Source organism: Bos mutus, chromosome 13 (genome assembly GCF_027580195.1).
Source record: "Bos mutus isolate GX-2022 chromosome 13, NWIPB_WYAK_1.1, whole genome shotgun sequence".
Taxonomy (NCBI): domain Eukaryota; kingdom Metazoa; phylum Chordata; class Mammalia; order Artiodactyla; family Bovidae; genus Bos; species Bos mutus.
In genome coordinates, this window is record NC_091629.1 from 19482408 (window position 1) to 19509036 (window position 26629).

The 26629-nt window shown below is 50.1% G+C and overlaps 2 protein-coding genes across 2 annotated transcripts in view; both read left to right on the forward strand.

The window, feature by feature from the left end:
* PTGIS (prostaglandin I2 synthase) overlaps positions 1-10381 on the forward strand; it is a 49770-nt gene extending 39389 nt beyond the window's left edge. The window contains 5 exon segments of the mRNA XM_070381059.1: positions 4415-4511; positions 4514-4582; positions 5542-5723; positions 6827-6978; positions 9552-10381. Of these exon segments, the coding sequence (XP_070237160.1) occupies positions 4415-4511; positions 4514-4582; positions 5542-5723; positions 6827-6978; positions 9552-9696 (645 nt within the window). The 3' untranslated portion in view covers positions 9697-10381.
* Positions 10382-23277: 12896 nt separating this feature from the next.
* Positions 23278-26629, forward strand: part of KCNB1 (potassium voltage-gated channel subfamily B member 1) — a 122594-nt gene continuing 119242 nt past the window's right edge. The window contains exons 1-2 of the mRNA XM_070381060.1: positions 23278-23591; positions 24787-25519. Coding sequence (XP_070237161.1) covers positions 24953-25519 — 567 coding nt within the window. The 5' untranslated portion in view covers positions 23278-23591; positions 24787-24952. The remainder of the gene's footprint in view (positions 23592-24786; positions 25520-26629) is intronic.

Below are 26629 nucleotides of genomic sequence, written 5' to 3' on the forward strand. Positions count from 1 at the left end.
TTTAGGTTATAGGAGAGTCACAAAGATAGTACAGAGAGTTCCCAAATACCCTTCACCCAGCTGCCCCCAGTGTTAACCTCTCACAGAACCACAGCGCATGCGGGGAAACTAAGCCGTCAGCACTGCTGACTAGTCATTGAAAGTCCGTACTTCGTTCAGATCTCCCCAGTTTTTCCACTCATGTCCCTTTTCTCTTCCAGGGTCCAGTCCAGGACCAGCTTTGCACGTATTCTTTCATTCCCTTAGAAAAAAAATTTAATCCCCCCGAAAATGAAATGTTATCTGTGATCTCCCCCACCCCTCAGTTCTGGGCTCTCTTGAGCCTCAGATGGACTTGCCCCGGGGGCGGCAGGAAAGGCCACCAGCAGCTCCTGGCAGCCACTCCTCCCGGTGGCGGAGGGCTTCTCTCTTGAATTCTAGCGCAGATCCTAAGTCTGGTATCCACTGGTCCAGCCCAGGTCACCCGTCCCCTCTGAGTCCATCACTGACTGACTGGACCAGGCCGGCTTCTATGACCACACTGAGGTCTGGAGGGGGTTTGTTCAGCCCCAGACAGTCCACACAGACTGCGAGTGAAGTGGAGGAAGTTCTCCGAAGGAAAATGGGCTGAGGAGCGATGCGCGCAGGCAAGGCTGCAGGCCAACCCCGCTCCTGTTGACGGACAGTGCGGTGGGGAGGCCACAAGGTGGCGCTGTGAGTTACCGCGCACTGGGTCTGGCCCCCAGGGAGCGCCCCCTGGAGGTCAGCTCCCGGGTGACGTTCACAGAAAATGTAGAACAGAGCTCGGATGCTGTTCTGGATGCTGCTGGGAGGTGGACTTTGCTGTGGGCGGGAATGAGATGAGACCAGAAGTGTCCTCCTGGGTGAGCTGAGGCAAGGCCCCAGGGGAGAACACTCAACTTCCAGTGTAGTGGTCTAAAGATCTCAAGGTTGTGTGATCAGACACACAGACACACGAACACTCACACCTCTGTGCAGCTGGGTGGAAGGCAGTCTTTATCACCTCCCTAACTCTCCACAGCTTCCTCCTGAAAGCAGAGTTGACTGAGCAGCCTCCTTTCCCAGTCCTGCTTTGTAATTAATGAGCAGTGGCCCCAATCTGACCATCTGGACAAGATGAAAGGGCCTTGGCACTGAGTTAACCCAGAGCTGAATTATTTATCGCCTATATTCCACCGGCTGTTCAAGTGATTGACAGCAAGTGACCTTGCTTGTCTCAGCTGGACCTGAGGTGCTGGAGGAAACCTCAGAAAGAGTCCAGGGCCCCCATGGGTTCTCAGCCTGAGGGAAGGGCCAGTGAGAGGGAGAGACCATTTCTGAACTCAGCCTGAGGAGGGAATCCTTTATACTCCTTGTGGCCACCCCAGGAGTGAGTGTGTTTTTACTCCCATGTTACCAAGAGGGAGGTTCTGAAACCCAGAGAGGGGAGGGGCTTGTACAGTCACAGGAAGTGGGCAGCCGGGATTTGCACAATTCTGCCTGGTCTTGGTCCTGGTCCAGGGCTCTGCCAGCCCCTGTTCCAGGCTTCCTTGGAGGTCCCCAGCCCAAAGGGACACAAATAATTTATTCAACAAATATCATTGAGCCCCCACTATACGCTGGGCAGCGGGCAGGACTTGGACGTGCTTAGATTTCCTTTTCAGTTAAAGGTGGGGTGATACCCGTGCCTGCTGCACGAGGGAACTGGCACCTCTGAATTCACGAGAAATTCAAGAGAAAGAAAATCCATCCCGCCGTCACTGATGCCCCTCCCAGCTTCTGTCCCAGAGGCAACCTCAGCTGCCAGGTTCTAAAGTCTCTTTCCAGAGCTGGTCTGTGCTCTTCATTAATATATATCCCTCTTTAAATACAAGTGGTAGCACGCTGAGCCCCCGTCCTGCAGCTTGCTTCGGTGCGTCTTGGCTCTAGTCACACATTTGAATGCACAGTCAGTTCCTTTTTAACCACTGCCGGGATCATCATCCTATGGATGGATCATCGTTGATCTCACTGATCTCCTGTTGCTAGATTTGCGGTTGCTCCCAGTCTTCTGCTGTTACATCAGCACTGTGATAAATATCCTTGTGCAAATGTCCTTTTGTCCATGTGCAGTTGTGTCTGTAACAGAATTGCTGGGTAAACATGACGTTTGATGACTACTTAATATTCCATTATGAAGATTGGATAGGAGAGTCATTTATGGTAGATGAAAATCTTCCTCTGAATCAAGGTTAATTTGTATTCCAGCCATGTCTGGAGTTCATTTAAGGGTACCCCATACATATTTAGCCACATGCTGAATACCTGAGTGTTGCTCAGCCAAGGATGAAGTCTTGGAGCAAGAAGTTTTTATCCATTTTCCTAATTACCTAACTCCTGAGAAGTTTTACACAATTTTTGTTCAGGAAACAAATAGCTTTCATGATCACCATTGGTTATTACTGCTTTGCTATATCCACATACGATACTCAAATATTTGAAAGCAAACGTTCAGATATTGTACCAGTTCCCTATTGTTGCATGACAACTGACCACGAAAACTCAGTGGCATACCCTGATGAGTGTTTATTTAACTCACCAGTCTGTGGGGCTGCTAGGAGTCAGCTGGTCTAGACTGGGCTCAACTGGATAGCTCAGCTCTGCTCTGTGTTTCTTGGCCTCTTCTTGGGATCAGATAGCTCGCCAGGCAAGTGGAAATGCACAGGGTCTCTTAATGCCTGTGTTCAGTCAGTTCTACCTCATTCTATTGGCCAAAACACATCACATGGCTGATGGGACTGAATCCATGGGACCAGGAAATACATCCTATCCCTTTAATGGGAGGAAGTACAGAGTCACATGGTAAGAGGCATGGATGTAAGGAAGCATGGGGAATTGGGGCTAAGGATGCATCCATCCTCAGATTTAACAATAATCTTTGTTTTTAAAATCTTTTCTTGAATTTATTACAATATTGCTTCTGTTTTATGTTTTGGTTTTTTGCTGGCAAGGCACATGCAATCTTAGCTTCCTGACCAGGGATCAAACCCATACCCCCTGCATTGGAAGGTGAAATATTAACCGCTGGCCTGCCAGGGAAGTCCCAACAGAAATCTTAATTGATACATTGTGTTCTTATTACCAACATTTTCACTGATTCAGTTCCTTTCAGTTCAATCGCTCAGTCATGCCCGACTCTTTGCGACCCCAGGTTGCCCTGTCCATCACCAACTCCCAGACCTTGCTCAAACTCATGTCCATCGAGTCAGTGATGCCATCCAACCATCTCATCTTTTGTTGTCCCCTTCTCCTGCCTTCAGTCTTTCCCAGCATCAGGGTCTTTTCCAGTGAGTCCGTTCTTCACATCAGGTGGCCAAAGTGTTGGAGTTTCAGCTTCAGCATGAGTCCTTCCAATGAATATTCAGGACTGATTTCCTTTAGGATGGACTGGTTGGATCTCCTTGCAGTCCAAGGGACTCGAGTCTTCTCCAACACCATAGTTCAAAAGCATCAGTTCTTTGGTGCTTAGCTTTCTTTATAGTCAAACTCTCACATCTATACATGACTACTGGAAAAACCATAGCTTGGACTAGATGGACCTTTGTCAGCAAAGTAATGTTTCTGCTTTTTAATATGCTGTTTATGTTGGTCATAGCTTTTCTTCCAGGGAGCAAGCATCTTTTAATTTCATGGCTGTAGTCACCATCTGCAGTGATTTTGGAGCCCCCCAAAATAAGGTCTGTCACTGTTTCCATTGTTTCCTTATTTGCCATGAAGTTATAGGACTGGATGCCATGATCTTAGTTTTTTGAAAGTTGAGTTTTCAGTGACTTTTTCACTCTCTTCACTTTCATCAAGAGGTGCTTTAGTTCTTCCCTTTCTGCCATGAGGGTAGTGTAATCTGTCTATCTGAGGTTATTGATAGTTCTCCCGGCAATCTTGATTCCCCCTTGTGCTTTATCCAGTGCAAAATTTCTCATGCTGTACTCTGCATAGAAGTTAAATAAGCAGGGTGACAATATACAGCCTTGATGTTCTCCTTTCCCAATTTGGAACCAGTCTGTTGTTCCACGTCCGGTTCTAACTGTTGCTTCTTGACCTGCATACAGATTTCTCAGGAGGCAGGTAGGGTGGTCTGGTTAGCTACAGAGATTCACTGAAATCACTGTGAACAGTTCACTGATTAGCTGCAGAGATTACCTGTGTGACCTCAGCACAGTCATTTTGCTCAAGGTCAGGGACGCCAAGAACGGCCTTGAAGTAGGCACGGGGCTATGCCAAAACCGCAGAGCATGTTTGAGCCATGTCCTGAGCTGAAGGTATACGGGGGTAATGTGGGGGGTGGGGTGGGAACCCAGGCTTCCCAACCCCTGTACCTGGGCCAGGGCTGTGTCCATGACACAGACCAATCAACTCTCACCCCAGCTTTGCCCTCTGGGGCTTCTTCTCATTGCAGGGGAACATGGGTCCTGCCGCCTTCTGGCTCCTGCTCTTTCTCCTCAAGAACCCCGAGGCCCTGGCCGCTGTCCGTGGAGAGCTAGAGACTGTCCTTTGGGAGCAGAGCAGCCCATATCACAGATGACCACCCTCCCACAGAAAGTTTTGGACAGCATGCCTGTGCTGGGTGAGACACCCTCCAAGAGAGCCCTAAAGACCTGGGCGTCATGGGCATCCCCCAAGCCCTTCCTCCCCATCATGGGTTCCCATCAGTTCCTCTGACCTAAGGCCCCCGCCCTGGGCCTCCTATCTTCACACACCTGGTGTCTCCACGCCCGGGTCTTCACTACCTGAGTTTCATGGTCTAGTGGGAGGCTTTTGGTTGCAGGTGGCAGAAAACCTAACTTAAAGGGGCTGAAGCAGTAAACGGATTTCACTGGGGGCAGGTTACTAAAAAGTCTAGAGGGACTAGCTCCAGGCCCAGGTAGATCCAGGTGGTTTAACGACACCCTCAGGTCTCAGTCTGTCTCCATCCTCAGCTCCATTTTCCGCTCCAGTCTCGAGCTGGCAAGATGGCCGCCAGTGACACCGGGTTGCCTGCCCGGGGAGGGTGTGTGTCCCTGCCACGTTCCTATCCAAAGTCCTAGGAATGGCTCTCATTGGCTCTCTTTAGGTCATGTGCCCATCCGGAGCCAATCATGAGGCCTGGAGGGTTGGGCTGCTCTGATTAGCCAGTCACAGCGCAATCCCAGGTGTTGGGAGTGGAATGCGCAGCCCAACCCCGGAGGGTGGTGGTGGGGTGGTCCCGGAAGAAAACAGGGAACTGTTTCCGGAAGGAGGACGTCTGTTGGGCAGGCAGACATAGCCAAACCTTGCTGTCTCTCCAGCCGTCTCTGATATGTGCCTGGCTCCCACCTTCCCACGCAGCTTCTTTTAGGATCAGACCCAGAACTTCATGTCCGAGGTCTCTGTGGCAAATGTCTCTCATCACGCGGCTGGTTTGGGCCTGGCTTTGCGATGGCGGGAGAGCCATGCACCCTCTCTCAGTCTCTGCACCTGCCTCTGTCAGATGAGGGCCAGGGGGTGGCATTTCAGTGGTGGAGGGGACGCCGCTGACCGCTCCCGCCTTGAACCTGCCCCGTGCAGACAGCGTGCTGAGTGAGAGCCTCAGGCTCACCGCCGCGCCCTTCATCACCCGCGAGGTCGTGGCCGACCTGGCCTTGCCCATGGCGGATGGGCGGGAATTCAGCCTGCGACGTGGGGACCGCCTCCTCCTCTTTCCCTTCCTGAGTCCCCAGAAGGACCCGGAGATCTACACAGACCCGGAGGTAAAAGGCATACCAGGGGTCGTGGGAGGAAATGAGTGGATTCACGTTCTGCCCAGTCTCAGCGGCAGCCCGTTGGGCTCTTTATTTGCCGTGAATCCTGGCCCAGATTACTGTCACCTCTGTGTGTCTATTTCCTCACCTGTGAAATGGACCTCGTAATAGCATCTACTGCCACGGGGTTGTCAGGAAGATTACATGTGATTATGTTAGGAAAGGTCTTCACAGCGCCTGGTGCACACTAAGCACCTTGCAGGGCCAGCTGAGCAATTTTTCCTATTTTTAGCATCTTATAATGTTAGCTTCTCAACGCTTTTCCTTCTCCCTAGATTTCGAAATGTGGCAAACTTTCACGATTTGTAACAGTTTGGATGTTTACTGGGTGCCATGTTCTGTACTGTACATGCATGCATCCATCCTCCATCCATCCTTCCATGTTATCCATCCACCATCCATCCCTGCATCCATCCTTCCATGCAGCAATCATCAACTCACTCTCCCATCTGTCTGCCCACTGGTCCAGTCACCTATCCTTCCACCTACTCTGTACAAAAAGCCCCGTGCTCAAACACACTCTTCACGTTACCACTCTACAATGTAACCAGAGAAAACTGGCATTCTCTTTTGTAAAAATAATTTTAATTTCATTTGTTTTAAATTGTTTTATATTTAAGACAGGAATATATGTACATTTACAAATAAAAATCTGTCTTCATTCCCCTTCCTCTCCACCTCCTCAGGGTTCCCTAACTGTGGTTGGGAGCATGTCCTTTAGATATTTATGTCTTTTTACAGACACACAACATGCTCACACTCATGTGAATAAATGTGTTTACATAATCACAGAATCACACAATATTGTGACACTTTCTTTTTTCACCCAACAACCAGTCTTGAAAGTTCTTTCCAATGTCAGCACACACAGACCAGGCTCAGCCGTGTCATTAGCTGCCACCATTTGCAGCCAGTCCCCATCAGCTGAGCTTTACACTGTTTCCACTGTTTCTTTCTTATAAACAAGACTGTGATAAACATCTTCAGACATTTTTCTCCATACATCCCTGTTTTGGGGATGGAGTCAGAAAGGGACCTTCTTCCTGTTTCAGGTATTTAAATACAACCGATTCCTGAACCCTGATGGATCAGAGAAGAAAGACTTTTACAAAGATGGGAAGCGACTGAAGAACTACAGCTTGCCGTGGGGAGCAGGGCATAACCAGTGCCTGGGGAAGGGTTACGCCGTCAACAGCATCAAACAGTGAGTACCGGGCACGTGGAGCCATGGGCCCCGTGCGCTTTGGCCCTTAGATAACAAACCAGGGCTATGACATCCGCCTGTCCTTCTGTTCAGCTGGGTAACCTCTGCCTCTGTTTCCGCAACTGTAAAATAGGGGTACTGATCATCTTACATCCCAAGGGTGTCAGGACAAGTAAACGGGACCTTTCTAGGTACTTCAGCCACTGCCTGGCTCATTGTAGGCTTGTAATACAAGTTATGATTGTAATTACTACTATTACGACTTTAATGTGCAGACATTATGCTAGTGAATGGGCACATTCCATTAACCTTTGGCCTCAGTTTTCACAGCAGTAGAATGGAGATCATTTATAGTTGGTTCCACTCTAAGACATCCAGTGCATTCTTGAAAATCCCTGTGCTGTGGGAAACCACACAATAAAAACCACAGGGCTGTGGTGGAGATAGGGCCGGGGCCCAGCACTCAGAAACCTCATCAACGACGCAAAAAGAGAACGCACCCTGGGAAATACGGTAGCACAGGTTTATTGTTGTTCAGTCGCTCAGTCGTGTGACTCTGCAACCCCGTGGACTGCAGCACGCCAGGCCTCCCTGTCCATCACCAACTCCCGGAGCTCACTCAAACTCATGTCCATCGTGTCAGGGATGCCATCCAACCATCTCATCCTCTGCCGTCCCCTTCTCCTCCCGCCTTCAATCTTTCCCAGCATCAGGGTCTTTTCCAGTGAGTCAGTTCTTCACATCAGGTGGCCAAAGTATTAGAGTTTCAGCTTCAGCATCAGTCTTCCAATGAATATTCAGGGTTGATTTTCTTTAGGATTTACTTTAGGGCCCTATCCCAGGTTTACACATGTTAAATGGAATAAATAGAAACACCTAAGTGGTAGAATAAATACGATGCTTTACTTTGGCGATGACCTGACGTTTGCCATGGAAGTGGACATTGGATGGAGCTGTGAGTCACACTGAAGCCTGGGAGGGGGGTTATCTGAGGCTGGACTCCTGATGGGAAAGGTGTGATGCACCGCCCACCTGGTGTACTGAGGTAGCTGGGGGCAGAGTTTAGGAGTGTGCATTTTGTGAATGCCTGCTCAGCTGCATTCAGCTGGGTGCAGTTTTTCATTCTCTTAGTGTTTCTTGCGGATGAAGTGACCACAGGCAGACGTGAAATTGCGTTACGCTTCATTCGCACCCTGATGGATAAATCCCACTGGCACAAATTTTCGTGTTCAAAACAAGTGTTACAGTAGAACTGACTGTAGTTTCTACTCCAGAAAGTTTTTGGACAGATGAAAGAGATAATGGATACGAAATGCTTAGCAAAGTGTCTGGCACATAGAGTTCAGTAAGTTAGCTAATCTGTTACTTTTGTCTCAGTTCATCGTCATGATAACTGACTCTACAGGTCAAAGCATTCCTCACGGTCAGGCACCTGGTGAATGAAGGTGCCAGGCTCCAAGTCCGGGTGTGGGTACAGACCCCCCCAACACACTGGTATAAACTCACCCTCTACCACTCTGCAGCTTCAGAGCTGGAAGGAACACAGCCCACCCCTTTGACCCTCTTTGACCAGGTGGGGAAACAGGCCCAGAGTGGGGAAGAAACCCGACAGGAGTCACACGCCCTTCAGAGGCAGAGCCCGAGTCTGCGCCCAGCTCCCCTGCCCGGAGCGCTGACGTCGCTCTGTCCTCATCTTCCCTCTTTTGCACTCATCTAGTCAGATGAAAGGGTCTTCCCTGCCGTGTGTTGGGCCAGCATTGGGCACCTGGTGGCAGTGGGGGCGGGGTGATGGTAGGGCCCAGAGGAGTAGAGGATCAGGCTGCCCTTACCTAACACAGGCAGTGGTAAGATCCAGCTGGTGAAACAGTCCCACTGCGTGGGGTTGGGCTGCCACCCCTTCTACGGGCCCACCGATGGCACCTGCACACGGTCCGTGTGCGTGTCAGGACAGCATTCCAGGCGATGGCCGTGCCTGCCGTGCGTCCTGCTCTCCTAGCGTCCCCACGGCTGTCTGGAGGAGGGGTGCCCGCTTCTGATCTCACGAAGGCGGCTGTGGTTTAGCAGCAGCCCAAACTAGGGCAGACAGTCAGGGTTCCAGGAGTTTGCTGGGGCCTGGGCTGAGGATGGTGGGAAGAATCAGGAAGGGTCAGTGTCCGTATTAACCAGGAGAAGCTCAGTTTTGAGGCTGTGGCAGATGACCCCCAAGTCGACCCCCAAGCTTGTACAGGTTTGGTTCCCACTCATACAACGTCAGCTGTGGGTTTGGGGGGTGCTCTTCCCCTCCATGCAGGGACTCAGGGGCCAGGTTCTTCCCGTCTTCCAGCCCTATCATCTCAACATGAAGCCCAGGCAGCCGGGAGAGCTGGAGAGCGGGCACTGGCTCTGAAATGCTTTGGTTGGAATTGACACACATCATGCTGCCCACAGCCTGTCAGCCAGGACTCGGAAGCGTGTGGCCTTTGTGCTCTGCTTGCTCACCCTCCTTTCCCAGTTTTCCCAGAGTGAAAGCTGGGGTCAGACCAGGAGGATGCCCCCCTTTCCCCCTTCATGCCTCTGACACTGCCTCTCTCCAGATTCGTGTTCCTTGTGCTGACGCAGTTTGACCTGGAGCTGATCACCCCGGACGTGGACATCCCCGAGTTTGACCTCAGCAGGTATGGCTTTGGGCTGATGCAGCCGGAACACGATGTGCCTGTCCGTTACCGCATCCGGCCGTGAGCTCCACACGCCCAGCCTACCCCATCACCCAACTTCCTGTGCCTGTGTTCAGCCCAGATGCCGGGCTTTGAACATCCAACGGTTCCAGCATTGCCCCTTCCCTGCTGTTCTTCAGAAGACTGTGCCTGGGGGTGGTGGAGGGGGGCGGGGGAGGAGAGTGAAGAAAAGACACCAAAAGCTGCACAGATTATCTGCAGCAAAGTTCCAACATGAGACTCTCTGCTCCCAGCTCCTCCCACCGTTATGAAATCCGCTAAAGCTACGGGTGCACGTGCTCAGTTGCTCAGTCATGTCTGACTCTTTGTGGCCCCACGGACTGTAGTTTGCCAGGCTCCTCTGTCCACGGAAATGTTCCAGGCAAGAATACTGAAGTGGGTTGCCATTTCCTGCTCCAGGGGATCTTCCCAACCCAGGGATCGAACATGCATCTCTTGGATCGCTAGCATTGGCAGGTGGATTCTTTATACTGCGCCACCTAAAGCTGCAACAGACAGGGCAAACTAAGAGACCTCCTCACTGCTCTGTCCCCAACCCCCAAGGGACTGCCATCCAGTGCCCTGGGTGTGGTCCAGGTCATAACGAGTCAAAGCAGACGCTGGCCATAAAAAGGCCATTCAGGGCCTAGCAGTCCATCTGTTGATGTAAACTCTGTCCCTGAACTGTTATTAAACTACCTAAAGCCAAAGAGTCTCTTAGCATATCCGCTTTCCTGGGTGCCCCCTTCACTAGACACCTCCCCCATCTCTCCGTTTACACCGATCCTTGAGAAAACGCAGGAGGGTTTCCCGAGGCTGGGGCTTCCACCGGCTGGGCGTGGCCTCTGGACGCAGGGCTCTGAGGAGCAGGCTTCTCAGCACACGTGGGATGGGTTTTCCCAGCGCTGGGACTCAGGCAGGGAATTAGCAGGACACAGCCCAGACTGAGTGGCCCCTGTGAAAGCAAGCAGCCAGGACTCCTGGGGCTGGTGGAGCCAAACAAGAGGAGACCTTGGTTTCCTCCATTCTAGCTCAGGAGCTCCAGCTCTGGGCCCCATCCAGATTGCAGGCCTGTTTCGTTTGGCCCACATTTATAGAAAATACGGTAGTGTTACCTTGTCATCTTTGGAAGAGTTGATTGAAAATGTCCAACTTCTCTTGAAGGCTTGAAAGATCTGTCCACACTGGGCCCGTGGGCCTGAGGGCCACCGTTAGCCAGAGCCGAGTAGCAGCTGCCTCCCTTATCCGGAGCCCATGTGCTCTGGTTTTCTATTTCTGCGTTTCTACTCTCTGCTTTTCCGTCCACAGTACCTCCTGTCCCCCGAAGGCACCGGTTTGAGAACCCTGTCCCTACTCTTGGAGGTGGTATTGTAGGAGGTGGTAGGGTCCTGCCGATGGATTGTTTCTCAGACCAACGGTCCTTCCTATCCTGGGTGCACCACCCTTTGATCAAACAGATCAGTGATGACAACTTGCCTTTGCATTTAGGGGGAAAAAAAAGATCGAAGAGAAAAATTACCTGGAAGCCGTTATTAAGATGATAAGTATTCTTGTTAATATTCAGTTCAGTTCAGTTACTCAGTGGTGTCCGACTCTGCAACCCCATGAATCACAGCACACCGGGCCTCCCTGTCCATCACCAACTCCCGGAGTTCACTTAAACTCAAGTCCATCGAGTCAGTGATGCCATCCAGCCATTTCATACTCTGTCATCCCCTTCTCCTCTTGCCCCCAATCCCTCCCAGCATCAGAGTCTTCCAATGAGTCAACTCTTCACATGAGGTGGCCTAAGTACTGGAGTTTCAGCTTTAGCATCATTCCTTCCAAAGAAATCCCAAGGCTGATCTCCTTCAGAATGGACTGGTTGGATCTCCTTGCAGTCCAAGGGACTCTCAAGAGTCTTCTCCAACACCACAGTTCAAAAGCATCAATTCTTCGGCGCTCAGCTTTCTTCACAGTCCAACTCTCACATCCATACATGACTACTGGGAAAACCATAGCCTTGACTAGACGGACCTTAGTTGGCAAAGTAATGCCTCTGCTTTTGAATATGCTATCTAGGCAAGGTCCCGCTTATTGAAGACCCTCTAAATGCCTGTGACAGGACCAGCTTCTATTTTGACGGCATCTCAGCGAAGAGAGGATGGTTACACGCTTTTTATAGATGAGGAAATGGGCTTCAGAGAGGTGAAGTGACTTGCACAGCTTACAAGCTGATAGAATTTCACAAACAGATTTACTCTCCCAGCAGCGAATGCTAGATGGGCAGCTCTCTGCTCCTTGAGCTCAGAGGGGTGGTGGAGGGGCAGTTCTGTTTGGCATCAGACAGAGCCAGAGGCACCCATGGGCGGATGCGTCTCATGAGATGCAGGCACACACACACACGCACACAACTAGGTTTCTGTAGCTTTAGCTGGAGGGATAAGAAGACCTGAGATCTCTGAATGTTCTGGGGTCTAGTCTTTTCTCAGAGAGGCACCAGGGCTTGGGGGCTTCCCTGGCCCCCAGCCTCCAGGCAGCCCCAGGATTCCCAGACAGTCTTTGTGATTGGCAGGAGGCAGGATATCCCTAGGGAAACCCATCTTCACGCCTGGGTGACCCCTGCTGCCGCCTGCTTCTTAACTCTGCAGGAAATCGGAGCTGGCAGCCTCCTGTGGGAGGAGGAGCCGGTTTCCATGGCAACCCTCAGCTGCCTTATCCTGACTTGGAAGGGAAGGAAGGAGGCCGGCAGAAATAGCTCCGGGAAGATCTCTGGCGCGTGGCTTCTACCCTGATGCGCTCGGGAAAAGCCCTCTGATTATAACCTTCCACATTAGGGCTGCTTTGTCACTGAGACTAGATTCTCACCCATGTTCAAAAAAGATCCTGTTCTCTTTAAAGGGGACACCTCCTTGGAGCCACAATCATTAGGAAGAGACAATTCTCCCACCAGGCAGCCCCAGCTGGTATTGGAGATCAAGTACAGCTTGGGAGAAAGTGCTTTGAACCCACCTTTGTTTTCATCTTTTTTCTTTTTTTCCTTTCTTCTTCTAGAAATACCAAGGTCGGAAATACCCTAATGGAGTTGACCTAATGGAGTATTTCTGTACCACATCATGATTTTTATTTTTTGCTGTATTTTGTATTGTTGTTTACCAGTTTATTTCCTTTAAATGGTCTCATTTTTTAAAACTTAAATTTGTTTAAAAAGGGAGCTTCTTTTCCACTGCCGGTAACTGACAACATGTATCACTTGCTGCCAAGAATAGAAAGTGACTGTGAAAGATAAATCTGCTGGGGAGGGGTCCCCTGTGCTGGTGTCACCAAGGCTTAGAGCCCGAGCTCTGTCTCTTCTGAGTTACAAAGGGAACAGACAGGTGTTTGAGTGGCGTTAGGGCCATGCCAGCAGCACCCTGAGACTTGGTCCTCGACAGTTACAGGGTGAAGGGGACGGGAAGAGGAGTACGTGCCCACCCCACAGGGGCACATCACGCCCAGTGCGAGGGCCACCCTGGGTCATCTCCCACCGGTGCTTCCCGCCCACAGTGAGCGGGGGACATCCCACCTGCCCATTCTCCAGATGGAGAAACCGGCCCTGAGAGTTGAATCTTCTGGCCCAATGACATTAATCTGGATGTTTTTTGTTGTTTTTAAAGACGGTGTTCTGTGAGTAGCAGTGATTGTTCCGCCTTGCTGTTTTAATAAAGAATTCTATTTTAATATGATATTGTCGAGCGGAAATGTGCTGAAATACATCAAATCATCCTTGTTTGTGGACTGCCTCCGTTGAGACTCGACTATGTCCAGAGAGGCGAGCTTAGTGCCTGGGAAGGGAATGGATCACCGGAGTGCCTGGCTCTGGGAAGCGGCCTTTCATGGACAGAATCAAGTCACACCCCCCAGCCTCCCACCAAGTGACATGACCGTCTCCATTTTAGAGGAGGAAATTGAGGGTCAGAGAGTGAAGTGGCTGGCCAGGATCACGTTGTTAATAAGTAGTAGACCTGGGATTCAATCACAGGCTCCCTGCCTCCTGAGACCAGGCTCAGAATCTATCAACAATCCCCCTGAGGGCAGAGGAGGGACCAGGTGTCCATAGAGGACCTTGGAGAAAAGGCTCACCACTCAAAGTAAAGCAAGCAGAGAAAGTCTCTTACAAATTTGCCACATGTTCCCTATGCTTAATGTAAATACATGCATTTGTTTTAATATTTAAAAGAAGGGGAGAGAAGTTTTGTGGGTTTTTTGGGGGGCCACACCTCGAGGCATGTGGGATCTTAGTTCCCTGACCAGGCATCGAACCTATGCCCCTTGCAGTGAAATGCAGAGTCCTAACCACTGAACCACCAAGGAATTCCCGGGAAGAAATTAATTAAATTAGCTTTGGGAAAACTTGAAAAGGGAAAATTCCTTTTTTTTCTCTCAAATCTTTGAGAAAAAATGCTGTCCTGAGGCAAATGTCACATCAGTTTCCTCATCTGTGAGGGGCCACGGAGGCACATTTGGTGGGATTGGATTGGGCTGTGACAGACGTCTGGAAGTTACAAGCAGTACTTTACACCTTAAGATGTTTATATTCAACACAGCAGACACTGCTTTCTCTCCCATACAGATACAGATCAAGAGGTGGTGTGGCATCTCCACAGTCACCAGGCTCTTCCTTTTGGTCCCTCCAGCATCTGTAACCAGTGCTTTCTACCTCAGGGTCCAGGATGGCTGCTTGAGCGCCTGCCATTTTGTCCACATTCCAGCTCGCAGGAAGGAGAGAGGAGCAAAGAAGAGAAAAATCTACTTCTATCTCATTGGTCACAATTTAGTTGCATGACACTCTTTACTGCATAGGAGACTGGGAAATGTAGTCTTTCTCTCCAGGAGACCAACATGTGCCTGAGGAGGGGAACTGTCCCCCAGCTTGAGAAGTGCTGCATTATGCTGTCTCTTTTACCAGTCCTGGTCTGAGCCACATGCAGGGCCAGAGGGACAACACTTGGCTTCTCTGAGCCATTGACTTTATCAGCAGTCTGCAGCTCCAGGTTTTGACCTTTCAGATTCTGTTCCATAAAAGTTAACAGAAAGACTCCAGAGTTTTATTTTGCCAGGTAAGAACATTAAGAAATGCATCTGTCATTTACTTCCATTATCAGTCTATGAATGGACATTTGAATACCCCAACACAGAAAAGTAGCTTCCATATCAGAATTAAACAGTCACTCAAGAGTCGATATTAAATAACTCCAAAGTGGAAACAACCCCAATGTCCTCCAGCCGAGGAGTGGATAAACACAACGTGGTATGTTCATACAACGGAGCGTTAATTGTCAACGAGAAGAAATGCTGTGCTGTTCCATGGTGCAACGTAGATGAATCTCAAAGACATATACCTAGCAAGAGAAGCCAGTCACAAAAAGCTACACATTGTATGACTCCATTTATATGAAATGTCCAGAATCGGTAAGTCAATAATGGCAGAAAGTAGGTTAGTAGTTTCCAGGGGCTAAGTAGTGAAAGTTATGAGGAGAATGAGAGGTTTTTTTACACCGTGATGGTAAATATCAGATCAGTTACTCCCTTGTTTAAAACCCATCAACTCCATTGCAATAAAATCCAGACACCTCCAGACAACCCTCACCTACATGGTCTTTCTCTCCTCCTCTGTTTTTCTCTGCCACTCCTTCTCAGGCCATTCTTGCCTTCCCATACTCCGCCCTAGCCACAGCTGCCATCTTCTATCTCCTTCAACCCTCTAGCCTGCCCCAGGGCCTTTGCACCTGCTCTCCTTTCTACCTTTATGGCTTGATGATCACTCTGACTTAAGACTCATCAGCATCATCACTCTCTCAGGGATTTCTTGAGCTGAAGTCACTGCCTTTCCTTCCCATTATTTTTTTTTGATTCCCTATGCATTTTTATTCTCCAATTTAGTTAATTTTTCATCTTCCCTGCACTTAGAGGCTGCCTATGAAGTCGTTACCACCGATTGTGTTAGCTGTTGTAAATAAATAATCATTGCTTGGACTGTCTGCATGGTGGGAGGTGGACAGGACTCTACTTCTGAGCACAAACTTCCTGGGGCTCAGCCCAAGAAGGAGGACAGGGAGCATCACCATTTTCTACACAGCACAGCAGCAGATGTTTACTAAAGGAAGGAGGGTTTTAAAGCAACAAAACCTTTCAGCAGAAATGATACCACCATCCTGACAATCGCCCATTATGTTCTGGCAGAAGATTGTATTGATTTTTGGGCTTCCCTGATGGCTTAAATGGTAAAGTATCTGCCTGCAGTGTGAGGGACCCAGGTTTGATTCCTAGGTCGGGAAGATTCCCTGGGGCAAGAACTGGCAACCCACTCCAGTATTTTTGCCTGGAGAATCCCATGGACAGAGGAGCCTGGTGGACCAGGAGCCATGCAACCATGGGGTCACAAAGAGTTGGACATGACTGAGCAACTAGATAGCATGACATGATGTGATTAAAATCAGAACATGAGGATTGACTGTCATGACATGCATGATTCTTGGATACATGCTAAGATAATCAAGAGGGAAATATTTCACAGCCCACTTTTAAAAATTAAATAGTATACAATACGATATAAGGCTCCATGCACACTCAGTCACTCAGTCATGTCCGACTCTGAGACTCCATGGACTGTATCCCACCAGGCTCCATGGAATTTTCCAGGCAAGAATACTGGAGTGAGTTGCCCTTTCCTACTCCAGGGGTTCCAATTATTCGTACTCTCACACTTCTACTTCCTTCCTTCACAGTGAGTATCGATATTCGATTATTTTTAAATGCCTCTGTTTATGTCTCCTGTTTAAATGTGAATCCAGGAGAGGGGTGGTTTCACCACTGCCGCATTCCCAGCATGCAACCTAAGCTCAACACCTAGTCGGTGCTTGGGAATATGTGCTAATATGTAAGTGAACGGCCTTTTTCTCAACTTGGGAGAGTTTTTCCTTTATCTAGACAGTGAGGAGTCATAAAGTATTATGACTTTATGGGGAATGAGTTGGTCACACTTATGCCTTTAAAGGTCAACCCTTGTCACAGCAGGGAGGTTGGAGTCAAGGAAGTATAAAACTAGGGAAGGCAGATGAGAGAGGAGGCAGAGAAGATCAGGTCAGCGTGGACAAGGGCGATGGGAAAGAAGTAGAAGAGAGATCAGTCCCCAAAGGCCAGGAGGGCTGGATTTAATGAAATATTATCTTCGGAGAATCAGTTAATTAGCTCTTGATCTCTGTGGCTTTGATTTCCTCCTTTTGCTGACTCGTGCCTTTTCTATTGCATCTTGGAGTTCCCAGGCTCTTCTGTGGGGAAGAGGTATCAGTTTACCTGTAATTGCTCTGCTGGAAGGCCATGCCTCAGTCCATCCTGTATTTCATCATTGTTTGGCCACAGACCCTGGATGGAAGTCAGTGCGTTTGGCAAAGTCCAGGCCAGCAAGGGGCTCATGGACTACGTGAAGGTTTACCAGTCTCCCTCTGTGAGGACCCTCTGGTGGCGTCCACATTTTCTCCTAGGGCGGGAGTTCAAGAGATCAGGCCATGGCTTAGCACAGAGCATTACCTGTAGTAAACACTTCAGAATGGTAGGTGGTAGATGGTGGGGATGTCTGAGAAAGTGCATAGATTCGTGGGTGACTAGGTGGGTAGATGCGTGAATATCTGGGCTGGATGAGTGATTGGGTAGGGATGAATGAGTAGGTAGAGGCATGGGTGAGTGGATGGTAGGTGAATGAATAAATAGGTGGCTAAGTGACTGGGTATATGGATGGATGGGTGAATGGCTGGATTGGATGAATGGGTAGAACGACAGATGGATGGAAAGATGCTATATGGGTGGGTAGATGCATGGATAAATGGTAGGTGAGTGAATGAGTGGGTGGAAAGATGGATACTGGGTAGAATACATGGATGAATGCAAAGAAAGATGGATGAGTGAGCAAGTGAGTGCACAGATTGATGGGTAAGTAAGTAAATAAATGGGTGGGTGTATATCTGGGTAGTTTGGTGGCTGAGTATATGGGTGGACACATGGGTGGTTGGGTTGATAGGTAGGTGGTGAGCAAAAGATGAAGAATGGGAAAATGTTTAGGTTGATCAGAAAACCAAGCACACCCACTTTCCAGAAACCTAGGCCAGAAACTCAGGGCTTGATAAAGGTAATCAGGCTAGCATAGAACAGGCGCTAGAATCAAACATCTGGTCACTCAAGGATCAGCCAACAGCTAACTGCTTAATGTTAGCTGCTGTTACTGTGGTTGTTAGTATTGTTACTCATGTTGTCTTAATATGAACTTGTTAGTGCTGTGCATGGTGCTGAGCACATCACGTGCCTTATCTCATTAGTCTCTCCCAGCAACCCTGGGAGGTAGATTCTATCATTAACCCCATTTTACTCATGATTATGATTATTATTATCTGATTTTATTATTATTATTGGGTCAAAAGAAAAACAGGCAAAAAACCAGAATCCAAGCTGCTAGAAAAATCCCTGGGGCTACTGGAACTGTATCTGGGCAAGGCCATAGCATAGAGCAGTTGTCCCGAGTGACAGCCACTCAGAGATGTCCATTATTTCCCTTGAGCCTTTGGGTACCCCCATAACCACCCTCGGAAAACAATGATTCCTTCCCAAGGGTCCATGGGCAGAGGCGGGAGGGGATTAATTAGTTCTCGGTACCCAGAAGTGCCCAGAAACCTGAGTAAGACACTTAGTGGGGTTATAAATAAGTGATGCCTGGTAGTTTGGAGTCCAAGAAAAAAATCTGACTTCAGACGGACATGTCTCTGCCAGCCCAGCTTAGAGGGGGATTCATTTGTATTTACATGGATGAATTAGGCTGACTTGACCTCACACAGCCTCAGGGAAGCTCTCAACACCTCTCAGTGGGCAGTCTGCCAAGAGGGCCTGAGCAGGAGATAGTCTGTGACTTAGTGCTTGTAATCGGCTGCCCGCTCACTGGTTGACCTGTAAAATGAGATGGTTATACTTGAACTCTCAATGCAAGGCTCCTCTGTGGGGCATTCTAAGTTTTATTACTCTTTTTGCACTGTTTCCTATAAGTGCATTATAAGGAGATGGTAAACTTCTGATTAGTGGAGAGAATCGAATCAGATGGGCTCTTTGGGACTTAAATGACATAAATCACAACTCAGTCTGGCTTAGGTAAGAAGAGATATTTACTAGTTCCCATAAGTGGGAAATCCAGAGGCACTGCCTTCAGGCATGGCTGGATCCAGGAGCTCTATAACATTGACAGGACTCAGTATCTCAGTCTCTGGGCTCTACAGTCCCTTCCATTGGCTTTACTTCTAGATAGTCTCTCTTCTCATGTTGATGGAAAATTCTAAGAAATGAAGACCAAATGCTTTCAAATAATTTATAGTCTTTTCACTTAGAAAATAAAATTTCTAAACTGTGCACTCTGCAGAGCCTGGGGAAACAGAGAGCAGCAAGACAGCTTCTTTGGACTTCCATGCCTTTGTGCACAACAAGCATGAGCTTAAATTTATACCAAGATGAGGAAAGCAACATAAATGAGAAAAGTGACTTGAGTGAGGAACATTAAGGTGTAGGGACTGTAGCCAAGTAGAGAGCACCTTCTGCCTGAAGGGTACAGCTGTGATTCAAGGCCAGCCACGCCTCTGTGACAGCTGTAATTGCCATGTTACACAGGAATGTGGGCCAGTGTTAATCAGTTCCTCTAATTTTTCAAGAGAATCCAGAAATCCAAATTTTCATGTAAACTCCTCTGATGTTGACTTAAAAACAAACCAAAAACCCTGTGATGGCTATACAACCAAAGACTGCAGATAACCAGCTCATAACCTCTGCTGTTTAGCATATGGGATTGCCCAGAGGACTTGCACACTGCTTACATTCTGGCCATTTCTTTTAAGAGGATATGTACAAATATCAGTTCAGGTGATTTGAGACTGTGAATCATCTCGGGGGGACTCCATGAAAGGCCTGGAGTCAGAGAAAAGGGCCATAAGAGAATTCTTTGCCAGTTTTATTGCCCATATACCTTGCCCCCATCCTCACTAATAGGACTGAATATGCTTGGAGTCAGAGATGTATATTATTCATAGGTGTTTATATACCTTCCTATAAGAGGATTTATTTGTTCATTGAATAAATATTTATCGAGCATTTACTCTGTCCTTAGCATTGTGCTGGGCACTGTGGGAATAGTGTGGCAGACACTGTTGACTTACCACCCAACTTTAATCTCCACTTCTTCCTTGTTAAATAAACTTCAATTTTGTAAAGGCAGTAATTGGCCTAGGCTTCTGGTATGAATCTTATTTCCTTTGACAGTGATTGGTATGGAAGTGACCCATGAAATGGAACCTGGTAGAGACTGCTGGGGGATAAAAGCATAAAAGGAGAAATATTTTTTGCCACATTGACCATCTCCTTTCTGCCTTTGAATATGGTTTTATGGAGGCCAGTGCCTGGAGTGGTGGCAGCCATTTTGTGACTATGAGGCAACAAGCTTGGGACAAAAAGCCAATATGTTGAATAAGGCAGAGCAAAAAATGGAAGAAGCCAAGGTCCTTAATAGCATAATGGGCTGTTTAATCAATGTTCATACCACCCTCTTCCTGAATTTTTATGTGAGATAACTAAATATCCTTATTCTCTAAAATCCTGTTAAGTATTCTGATAGTTGAGATGTGCAAGACAGACCACTTCCTGCCCTTGGGTAACCTATAATCTATCAGATGATGAGAGCTAGCAATGAGTACATGCTTTCTATGCATTCCTCATAATAATTTCCATCCCTATTTTACACAGAAAAAAATCAAGACTCAGAGAGGTTAAACTACTTGCCCAAAAAAACTTCTTGCTGCAAGAAATGGCACCAGTCGTTCTGACTCCAGAACTCACTCTCTGAGACACTAGCCACACTTCCTTCTTGAGTAAGTTTGCACTTAATCCTTTGCACTGAGTAAATGAGTAAACAAGTAGTAGCAACATGACTTTTGCAAAAAAAAGTTACAGAGCTGTTTGTACTATCTGCGCTTCTAAGATCCACTGTACACAGATCTTTATCTGAATCTGGAGCCAGAGTAAGAACTTTGCAGGAATCAGGCCACCTGGAGTGATGAACCTGGATGACATGGAATATCTAGCCTTGGGCTTGCCGAGGACTCTCCCTTGTCAGAGCCCTGTGACTGTGAAGTTGCCCAGCCATTCCACGGCCACCATCCCAGTCCAAACCACATTATCTTTGACCCGGACAATTGTGGAAGCCTCATGATGGGTCTTCCTGCTGCTACCTTTTGTCCCCCAAATTCTGTAAAGCACACAGCAGCCAGAAGAGTCACCACAAAATATATAGCAGCACATGGGTCTTCTCTGCTTAAAACTCTGTCATGGCTTCCCATTACGATTAAGAAAAAAGCCAAACTCATTCTTTTACCTTGAGAATAAAATTCCAACAGGGATCTGCCTGGCCTGATCCCATCCACCTCTCTAACCTCTTTTTCCAAGCTCATTTCTACTTTAGGACTTTTGCTCTTTCTGTTTCCCCTGCCTGTACCTCCTTCCCTAGAACTTCACATGGTTTTCCTCTCCCTGCCCTCAGGTTCTCATCTTAGATATACACCTCCTCCAGGAAGCCCTCCCTGCCTTATCACCCTATCTAAAGTTGCTGATGCCTCTTCCAGTCATGCTGTCTCTCACTTCCTCTCACTTATTTTTCTTCACAGCATTTCTCACTATTCAAATAATCTGGTTTATTCATTTACTTGTTCATTAACTGTATCCCCCACCAGAATAAAAACCCGTGGGTATAGAGGCTGCCTGATTTAGTCTCACTGTATCTCCAGTGTTCAGAGTAGTTGCTGTTGAGTCATTAAGTTGTGTTTGACTCTTTGTGACCCCTTGAACGGTAGTCTGCCAGGCTCCTTCATCCATGGGATTTTCCAGGCAAGAATACTGGAGTGGGTTGCCATTTCTTTCTCCAGGGGATCTTCCCTACCCAGGGATTGAACCCACGCCTCCTGCATTGGCAGGCAGATTCCTTACCGCCGAGCCACCAGGGAAGCCTGTTAACCTGACACATAACATAGTAGGTGCTCACTAATTACTGGCTGAGAGAATAAAATTTTCAGACTGGGAAATACCTTTGCCTTCTATTAAATTGATCTAAGGTTTATCGACCTCGACACTATTGACATTCAGGGCTGGAGAATTCTTTATTGTGGGGCTCTGACCTGGGCACTGGAGGATGTCTACCCGCATCTGTGGCCTCTACCTACAAGAGGATGGCCTCTGGGACATGGATCATGATAATGGAGATGGCGAGAAATGAACTGATTAAAATATATAATAATATTATAGCAACTATGTGGAAATGAATCTCAATTTTAGAAATGAAGGAGAGGGTTGGGGTTGGGTGGGGGGAACCTGTACCTTAGGGCACTGTGACTTGTTCAGTTTTTGCTCCAGCACAAGGGGCTCCCTGCTGTGTCCACAGCATCCATTTACTTACCAGGCGGGAGATATGTATTTGAAAGAGTAGACAAGTGGGGATTTCCCTGGCAGTCAACTGGTTACGACTTCGCCTTCCAGTACAGGGAGTGCAGGTTCCAAACGCGGCCTGGGAGCTAAGATTCCATATCCCTCACGGCCAAAAAACATAAAGCAGAAGCAATACTGCAACAAATTCAATAAAGACTTTTTACGGCCCACATTTTAAAAATCTTTAAACGAAAAAAGAAGAGTAAACATGGGGGCCCATCTGTGGCGTCCTTAGGGAGGCCTTGCTCACTTCTCCAGGTAAGTTATTCAACATTTTCATTCGTTTCTGGAGATTATTCGGTCCACCCATTCTCCCCCACTGGACAGGGAGCTCCAGGGAAGGACATGTTCCTTGCTGAGCCTGGCATAGGACGCGGCACACAAGAAGCTCTCAAAACCAATTGTCCAAAGTAACATGAATGAATGAATCATCAAGGTTTATAAGCTAGCTTGCCCCTCACTCTCTCTTCCCATCACCTTGCTTTATTTTTCTTCTTAGCAGTTATCACCAGCTGCCACACTGGATATTTATTTGTTGATATACTCATTGCTCACCTTCCCCCGCTAGAATCTAGAATTCATTTCTAGAATTAGAGTTTAGAGTCTAGAATGGAAGCTTATGAAACCAAGGGCTATTTAAAATTGCAATTCTCCCCCCTCACTCCATCTCCCCTCCCTCCTCACCACTACCCCCATCCCCCATTCCCTTTCCTCTGCGCTTATCACGGTCTGACATATTCTTTGACTTTCTTGGTTTTGATCTGCTTCCAACCAGCTCCACAAGGGCTGGATGTTTGCGTTTGGTTTACAGCTGTATCTCAGACTCTTATCTCAGGACCTTGCATACAGTAGGCGCTCAAGCCACACTGATGACCGGATGAAGGAAGGTGGAATTGAGAGGCAGGCAGTCGTTAGGGGCACATCCTTTGCCCAAATCCCTAACCCGCCCCCAGCCTCACCAACCGGCCGGGCCGGGCAGGCAGGAGTTAAGAGGCGAGCACGCTTCCAACCCGCAGGTGGCGCCGTCCCGCCTCGGTGCCCGACTCCGGGCACTCAGAAGTGCGGGACAGAATTGCAGCGAGCGCGGAGCCAAGCTCAGCCCCGACTTGTTGATCTCGCCCAAGCAGCCGCCACCGCTGCCGCGGGAGCAGAAGAGGAGGAGGTGGATCGCGAGGCGCCGCCCGACCTCAGTCCTGCCGCCCGCGCCCCCAGCGCCCGCCCGCGCCCCCAGCCTCGGAGAGCGCGCTCCGGCCCCGCAGCGCCTGCAGCTTCGGCGCGTCGCCTGCCCGGCCGGCGTAGGCCGGGCCCAGCCCGGCCCCGGGTCCGCCGCTGCCCGCGGGCGGGGGCGCCCGGGCGACCGCGGCAATGCGCGGTCCCTGGCCCTGGGAAGCGGCCACCCTGGGGGTGAGTGTTGGGGCGCGCGGCGGGTACACAGGGGTGCCAGGAGAGGGGCTCGCTTGTCGCGGTTCGGCCTGTTGGTCTACCCAGGCTCCGCGGTTTCAGGCTGGGGGGTGGGGGGGTGGCGGAGCTCGGGGGAGACGCGCGATCCTCATTCTTGGGTGAGGGGGTAGGGCGTGAGCTTCACATGCCTAGGGGCTCAAAGGAGCCCTGAGATCACCAGTGCGCGGAGGGAGGAGGGCTCGTTTTGAAAAGGCCAGAAAATTCAGCTCCTTTCTCCGCCTCCCACCTCCCCCACCCCTTCCCTTCCAAGCCCCGGGAAAGGCGCAGAACCCGGAGTTATAAAAAGCCATCGCAGGAGAGGAGCGAGGAGGAGGAGGAGGAGGAGAAGGAGAAGGGGGCGGGGAAGGAACTAGGAGAGGACGGGCCAGGTGGGTCCCCCGGACTTTGTGCGCCAACCCCCGCCGTGGGGCAGGGGGCGCGGAGGGAGGGGCGGGACCCCGCGCAGAGCTTGGCTTTGCGTCTTCAGTGTTCACCTCGTCTCCGGAGAGACCTCAAGAGGTGCTCCCGTGTGGCTTGGGGAGAGGGGTCGCTCCAGGACAGTGGGGCTGTCGTGACTATCCGATCTGTTGTGACCGACAGGTGGGCACCTGAAACGCTCCAGAATTCCCCCAAATCTTTAAAGGTTTAGAAAAAGCAATCCCCCTGCCACCGCCCCGCCGCCTCCACCCAGCCTTCAAATCCTAATTATCTCGGAGCAGGGGAAGGAAAAGATAAGTATTTTTTTTAAAAAATAATAAAAAGTTTTTTCATTCAGCTGCCCTCCTCTCCGCATGGCGGGGCCAGGTGCGGCCCTCGACGGGGAGACCCAGAGAAAAGCGAGTTTCAGCACTCGACGGGGCGGACAGCGCCCCAGGCGGCAGAACGGAGCCAGGGCGGCGGAAGGCCGGGGTGGGGCCTCCCGGGTCCCCCCTGCGCCTCTTGGGGGCCCTCTCCCCGCTCCGGAGGGCGGCCCCTCCCTCCAGCCACGGGGTGGGGCGGACTTCAGCACCGGCGGGAGGGACAGCGCCCAGCCCGGCTGCGGCCCTGAGCCGCTTAAGCGCCGGGAAGGTCAAGGCCGGCAGGGGCCGGGGTGGAGAGGTGGGGAGGGGCCGCGCACAGCTCCTCGTCCGCTGACCTGCGTCCGCTTTCTGCCTCACAGCCGTCGGGATGGAGGTGAGAAGACGGCCTTGACGCGCGCCCGCGCGGCCCCCTGCACCCCCAGCAGCCCAAAGCGCTCCCTGCCCCCCTCCCCCGCGGCGGCCGGCCTCGCCGTCCAGTGACAGCGGCCTGGGGGGGCAGGGGGGGCGGGGGCGGCCGGACCAGCGATGCCGGCGGGCATGACGAAGCATGGCTCCCGCTCCACTAGCTCGCTGCCACCCGAGCCCATGGAGATCGTGCGCAGCAAGGCGTGCTCGAGGCGCGTCCGCCTCAACGTCGGTGGGCTGGCACACGAGGTGCTCTGGCGCACCCTGGACCGCCTGCCCCGCACGCGGCTGGGCAAGCTCCGCGACTGCAACACGCACGACTCGCTGCTGGAGGTGTGCGACGACTATAGCCTCGACGACAACGAGTACTTCTTCGACCGCCATCCGGGCGCCTTCACCTCCATCCTCAACTTTTACCGCACCGGGAGGCTGCACATGATGGAGGAGATGTGCGCACTCAGCTTCAGCCAAGAGCTGGACTACTGGGGCATCGACGAAATCTACCTGGAGTCCTGCTGCCAGGCCCGCTACCACCAGAAGAAGGAGCAGATGAACGAGGAGCTCAAGCGCGAGGCGGAAACTCTCCGCGAGCGGGAGGGCGAGGAGTTCGATAACACGTGCTGCGCGGAGAAGAGGAAGAAACTCTGGGACTTACTGGAGAAGCCCAATTCCTCTGTGGCCGCCAAGGTGAGTGTGAAATCCGGGTGGTGCTGGGCTGGGGCGGGGCAGGTGGGGGAGTTCTGCCTGTGTGCCCAGATCGAGGACCATGGCTCGGGGACTGTGGCTTAGTTCCCACAAATATGCAGACCAGGAAAGAGAAACGGCTGTGGCTGAGACCTCAGAGGTGAGAACCAACAGCCCCTTCAGACTGTTCGTGCCTGTATGGCTCTGGCCACCTCATCCTTTTATTATTCAATGCTTTATACCCCAGCTTTGCTGGAGAAAAGGCTTTATGGAGACTTAGGAAAACCCACATCAAGAGAATGGACACTGCAAATAACAGGGCACAGAGGGACAATAAAGCCTCGAGATGGAGTAGAGTTGGGTTAGGTCTGTTCTACATAATGCTCCCTTGTGGATGCCTAGACCCAGGCTGGAGGAGAGTCACTCTGCAATTTTAATACTTGTCCCTATATTTATAACCCCACTTTGCTCCAAGGAGAGAATGAAGCAGCTTACAGACCTGCTTGGAGGACATTGAGATACTGTGAGGCAGTTTTAACATAAGTGAGAAAAATGAGGCAAAGGGACTGAATGCATGATGCCTGCGGCTGGGTGTGGATGCCTGTGGGCGAAGGGTCACCCCTGGTTTGTTCTTTCTTCATTTATTTGGTGAATTGATTCCCAGAATGCTTGATGCATCTTCTAAAGATGCTTTGGCTGTCGGAAGAGGATGTAAATTTTGAAATAGGGGAGAAAAAATGAGGCAATGTGAAAAAGAAATCGGGAGAAAGAGGCAGGAATGGGTCTCATGACAATGGATAGAACTACGTGCTGCCAGGTAAAAAAAAAGGGGGGGGCTGTAAGGGATGAAGGGAGACTCGGGGTGTGAGCCAGACCAGGGCAGGGGGTCATTTGCTGATGAGCAACTTGTCTGTGTTAGGCTGGGACTTGGGGATGCCTCAGAGAGATGGGGCCTATCTTCACGTGGCCAAGGTGCTGGGAGTCGCAAGGAAATGACAACACACTGTGTGCAGCACCACGAAAGAGGCCACGCGAGGCCGAGGGAGCCAGAAAAGAGAGGCGTTAAGGTCAGAATCCAGGGAGACCACGCTGGGAAAGATACGTTGAACATAA